The sequence below is a fragment of the Charadrius vociferus genome, unplaced genomic scaffold (genome assembly GCF_000708025.1).
Source record: "Charadrius vociferus isolate BGI_N301 unplaced genomic scaffold, ASM70802v2 scaffold506, whole genome shotgun sequence".
NCBI lineage: Eukaryota > Metazoa > Chordata > Aves > Charadriiformes > Charadriidae > Charadrius > Charadrius vociferus.
Genome location: NW_009648677.1, coordinates 297417 through 303022, shown reverse-complemented (window position 1 = coordinate 303022; position 5606 = coordinate 297417). Strand labels below are relative to the sequence as shown.

General features: G+C 58.3%; 1 protein-coding gene across 1 annotated transcript in view; it reads right to left on the bottom strand.

Moving 5' to 3' along the window:
* LOC104287783 (wiskott-Aldrich syndrome protein family member 3-like) overlaps positions 1-3251 on the bottom strand; it is a 4909-nt gene extending 1658 nt beyond the window's left edge. The window contains exons 1-6 of the mRNA XM_009886515.1: positions 3119-3251; positions 1609-1743; positions 1320-1473; positions 877-994; positions 559-734; positions 1-138 (exon numbers count right to left, since the gene is read on the bottom strand). The exon at positions 1-138 is cut by the window's left edge and continues 123 nt beyond it. Of these exons, the coding sequence (XP_009884817.1) occupies positions 1-138; positions 559-734; positions 877-994; positions 1320-1473; positions 1609-1743; positions 3119-3251 (854 nt within the window). The remainder of the gene's footprint in view (positions 139-558; positions 735-876; positions 995-1319; positions 1474-1608; positions 1744-3118) is intronic.
* Positions 3252-5606: the final 2355 nt, after the last annotated feature.

Sequence of the window (5606 nt, the reverse complement as noted above, 5' to 3'; positions counted from 1 at the left end):
GCGTTGGGGGGGGGGGCGGCTGCCAGCACCCCCTCCTTGTGCTCCGCCGGGGCCAGGTGGGACGCCGGGGCCAGCAGCTGCGCGGGGTGGTTGGGGCTTGCCGGGTACGAGTGGTCGGCTGCATCCGACGCGTAAGATCTAGGACAGAGGAAAACCCAACGGTTGTACTCCTGGGAGGGGGGTCAGCTGGGCAGGGGAGGGTCAGGGGGATGTGGGTTTGGGAGTATTTTGGGGTTGAGACGGCAAAACGAAAAATAGCCACAAAAATAAAGATGTACAAGAAAGCAGAGGGATAGCGGAGGGGAGGAGGACACCAAAAGAGCTGAACCAGCCTATTCCCTTAGCTGCTACATGGAAAGAGTTCTGACTTTATCCCGACACCAAGGCTGCTCCTGAGGTCCAGGATGCGACCCCCGGGGGCACCAACTGTCCATGGAGCTACCACGGCTTTCCAGCTTCTCACCCTGACCCTGCTGTGGGCAGCGCGTCCCCCCCAAAGACAGAGAAGAGAAAAGCAAAGGAGAGCCGGTGAGCTAACACGTAGTAGGTAAAACCTGCCTATTATCTGGGGACAGTGATCCTTCCGATGACGCCATGTGATAGGGGGATGGTGAGAACCTGTTATCGGGTCGGAACTCTTTATCATACGCCATCATGTTCCACTCCAGGCGCCGGTTGCGGGCTTTCCTCACTTTCTTCACCTCCCGGGTGGAGTCCTCCACCAGCCGCTGCTCCTGGGGGCACACACAAGCTGTGGCTCCATCTCCAGCCTGGCTCCTCTGGACCGTGAGCGGTACCCAGGGAGCATCGCTCAGCCCCACGAAAGGCACCCACCGCAACGGGGAGAGCACCCGGTGTCCCCCACCTGCCCATTACCTTCTGTCTGCGTTTCTCCTTTCTCTTATCTTCTGTCGCCTGCAGCATTTTCTCCTTCCATAAGTTGAAGAAGTAGGAGGGGTCGGTGTAGAATTTGAGGCCGTCCTTTTTGTCGTCCCTGGGGGGTTGGGGAGGGAGGAGAGGGGGTTATCAGCCACAGGAGAAGACCCCCTTCTCCTGCACAGGGGGGTTGATCACAGCCATAAGCTGTTGCCCCACCATGAAAATGTCCCAACACAGCAGTCACTACCTGCAGTACCACTGCGTGGGGTGACTCGTCCCAAGCGCCCTACGCAAAGGGGATGGTGGCACAGCAACCGGAGAGAACAGCCTCTCAGCCCTGGCCAAGCAGCAAACGGGGTGCACCCCCTGATGCCTCTCCTGGAAAGGGCTCCCCAGCACCCCCTTGGTCCCCCCAAGGAGCGATGTGCCGGCCACCCTACCTGTAGGGCGTGAGGATGTTGAGTGGCGGGGGCTTGTCGCAGCGCTGGTACATCTCCATCACCGGGTTGGGGATGGAGTTGCGAGACACCACCTGCTGGTTCTGCACCGTGGAGCTCTTGAAGGCCTTCCGCATGTTGATGTCCTGCAGCGAAACTGGGGGTGCAGGAAGGAGAAGGGATGTAGGGGTGACCTCAGCCCCCTGAACCGGGCACGGGAGGTGGTCCAGCCCAGAGCACGTATCTCCCACCCGCTCGCACCCATCACCCCAAAATAGCCTCAGCCCTTTACCTTCCTCCACGGTGGAGTCCAGCTGCGTCACCTTGATGACCAGCAGGTCCACCCTCTCCTGCAGCGAGTTCATCCGCATGTAGAAACTGTTGGCTTCGTTGAAAAGCTCGCCAAAGATGTCCTCTGCGTGCCTGCCTGGCAGAGGGCAACGCGCCCCCGTCATGGGCAATGGCAGCGGGCAGGCAGCCCTCTCCCAGCCTGTCCCCTGGACCACACACCTCCCTGCCAGCCCCGTGAGGCTCTCTCCCCAACCTTATTGTTTTGAGGAGCTGAGCCTCATCCTCTCCCAGACCCGGCAAAGCACTGCACGGAGGGAGGAGAGTACAAACCACCCACCCTTCTCCGCGCACGAGCATCCTTTCCAGCAAGAGCGGTACCCGTGGGAGGCACCGAACCATGGTGATGCTCATCCTAAAAAGCCTTTAGATCTCCCAGGGCGGATGCAGCCGAAAAGCCACCATCACCCCCTGGCCGTGCAGCATCACCCGCAGAAACCCAGCCCCGAAGCTGGAAAACTGAGAACAGGACAGCGGGGAGAGCTCTACAGCTGGGAGAAGCCGTGATTTGTTTCACTTCGGCAGTTATTTTCCCACGGCACATGGTGCATCGCCGCGATAGCTCTTTCTTAGGGCAATTATTATCGCAGGGCTGAGTGGGGCCGCCTGGCAGAGCGTTGCTGACACCTGCAGGCTACAGCACCCAGCCCAGCACCCAGCCCAGTCCAGCTCCTCGGGTGTTCCTCCAAAACCACATATTAAATGGCTCCCGAGATCAAGGTGCTTTTGATATCCGCTCGGCCTGTCACCCTGCTCGGCCATTTGTATGTGATTTCCCTTTCCCCCGGGTGAGGCAGCCACGGTCTGAGCACCCATGGGTGCTGCTCACGCCGGCTGCCGCGCTTCCAGCAGCTCCCCAAATACAGGGGTTCTTTTTCTTTTTTTTTTTTTTCTACTTCTGGAGGTGGGAAAAGAGGGGGAGCCCTGAAGAGCCTGTGCATCTCTCTCTGTTTTAAGTCGATATTCAGAGGTGAAATAGGCCGCCCGTATTAAACCTCCACATCCGCACGTACAACGCTCTCGTCCTCCCCTTTTCTGCTGAAATCAGTCCCAGAGCAGGAAGACAGCCGAGGATTCAGACCTTTTATACAGACTTCTCTTTCACAAAAAGCTCTAAGATTAAAAAGAATAGGTTGGGTTTTTTTTTTTAATCTTTGCCTGACCTTCCTATTTCTGGCCATGCCGAGAAGCAAGGGGCTCACAAGGGCTTTTCGTTCCCCGCTGCACAGACCGGCTACAGGAGGAAAACAGGTCTTAAAAATGTCACCGAGTTCCCACTTCGGGCTCGGACCTGAGCATCCTCCTTTTTTTTTATTAGCTGGATAATTCCCACTGGATTAGGGGTGGCTGCAGCTTGCACGGCTCTCACGTAGCCCCCGTTGGAACCGGCGCAAGCGACCACAGTGTCCCACCAGCATCCCACCGCCCCGTCCCCGTCCCCCGCTGTGACTTACTGAGGCTGCCCAGCTGCTTGATGATGGCAGCCAGCGTGCTGTTGGTGACACACTCCAGCTCACTCGTCACCCCATCGGGAAGAGCCCCCCGGCACAGGTGCCGGGGCTCGATATTCCTCTTCACCAGTGGCATGCTGCCGGCAAGCCCTCACGCCTCTGCTGGGCAAAGGAGAAAGAAAGGAAAAAAAAAAAAAGAGAAAATACACAGGTTTTGCCATTTGCCTATTTTTTCCTCCTTATTTTCTCTGCTCTCTGCCCAACGGCCTCATCCTTCCCACACCAGGATACGGAGGATGCAGCCTGGGTGGCAGCAGCAGGGCTTTTCCCTGCAGGGGATGCTCCATGGGTGCAAACCTCCGGATGCCTGCGATGAGTACACGGATGCCAGGATAGAGGTGAGGACCATGCCGGGGCTCCGTCCCTACCATTGTCCCCGCTGAGAAGCCACCGTGCCCGGGGACCCATTCTCACTTACCTTCCCGGAGCTATGCTCAAACCAGGAGCAAACCCTCATGTGCTGCAGCCCTTCAGCCGACACCGAAAAGCCTCCTCCAACCCAAACGGCGGCCAGAAGCGAGCAAGCGCTTGTAATGCCATTATTTCCAGCTCAGTGCAAAGCTCTCCGGGGTTTTATTTGTGCGTGCCCTACACCGAGGCACGCTGCCACAGCCAGATCGCCCTCGCTCTTCGCAGCATCCCTGCGCGCCCCCCGCGCCGCCACCGTCCCCGCCTGAACAGGGGACGGTTCGTTTTCTACGGGGCTCAAGGCGATGTAGGTGCCCGCACCCATGGGAGCCGGTGAGGAAGGACGAAAGACGGGCGCTGTGGGGTAGGGGGCACTGGGGGCAGGTTACCCTGCTGATGGGAAGGGCGAGTGGTGCAAAACAGGCTGAGAAAGGATTGGAAAAAAAAAAAAAAAAAGGAGAGTTTATTAAGCACAGTGGTTGTCTGCTGGGATGCTGTGGTCCCGGGCAGGCCCCGGACAGGACCCCTGGACAGGCACAAAGCGAGTGGTGACCCCACAGGCTTACACAAGGGGGTCTTCTGTGCCATGAATGCATCAGGCCTCAGCTCCGCTCCCAACGCAAAGGCAAACCGATGGCTTTAGCATTGAAATCGCCACAAACTGGATCCCTGATAAGGATCAGAGGGGCACAAACAGCCTTCCCAGCACCCGAATGCAGTGCGCCGAATCCCCCCTGTTTCCCATGCCGGGCGTTCCCCCCCATCCATCCCATCTTTCACAAAATCCTGCTCTGCTCTGGCAGCAAAGGAAAACCAGCTTCCGAGCAGAGCCGCTAATAGCTGGGAGCGGAGCAGCCAGGCCCCGACAATGAAGCCAGCAATTCTGACCGTGAACGGAGCCAGAAATCTGCAGAGTTCACATTTTTTGGCCCCGGCAGCATTAGGCAGAACAGTTTCCCATTGACAGCACCCAGCCAGTGCTCCCGTCCCCCCACCCGCCAGCTCCTCCGGAGTTTTCAAATGCAAATACAAACTCCCTCCATGAAAGAGCCCCAAAATTGTTGCTAAATCATTCATATCGAGCTTCGCAGAGGGCTGACTGTGCTCCCAGATCCGTACGTATCGGGGGGGGTGTGGGGGTGGGGTGTGAAGAGCCGGGCTCCGGGGCAGTCGGGGCGCAGTGGGAAAGACCCCAGTCCTGAACCCCCCCTTAGGGTGGCACGATGCTCCGGGCTGAGAGCAAACCGCCTGTCCTCCGGTGCTTCCCAAAGCCACCACATGTGGATGGCAGGGCTGGTATTGTCCCTGGCTCCCCCCCAAAAAAACCCCACTCCAAGAAGCTTCTGCCGGCTGGTTATTTTTTTGGCTGAGAAACCTGTGACGGAGTTTGCAGGGGAGGCTCTGGATACCCGCTGATGGGATATCTGCTCTCACCACCTATAACCCCCCTTTCCAGGCACCCCCTGAGCTCCCCCCCGGCTCTGTAAAGAGATCAGCGATGCCGGCAGCTTCCTCTCCAAGCTGGCTTTGTGCTGGTTTTATGTCTCACCCCAAAATCCGCACCCAGAGGCTGAGCCCTGGCACGTCCCCCCTGAGCGGCGGCTGCGGGGACGGCAGGGCACGGGGCAGAGCGGTTAACGAGCTGCTTGGGCTCAGCAATTAGACACAGGGAACAAAGAGCCATTCTCAGCATCCGCCTGGGACACGGCCGCTGGCACCCCGGGGCTTTTCATCCTCAGTCGGGGGGCCTGGGAGGAATTGGGGCCACCCGAAGAAAAAAAGGATTCGTGGTCTGAAACGCTTCCCGGCAGGGACAGACCTGAAGACAGGCAGAAAGTGGCTATGTGGTCTGACAACTGTGTTTGAGACCATGCCACGGGAGAGCGCCCCTGGAGAAGAAAGATGCCTTTAATCTCCTCCCAAAAAGCCCCAACAAGACTCAGCGCTTGCAGCAGAAGAAACCAAGGAGGAATTAGGCAAACACGTTTAGGGGACAGGCAGCTTTGGCCGAGCCATGGGAGAA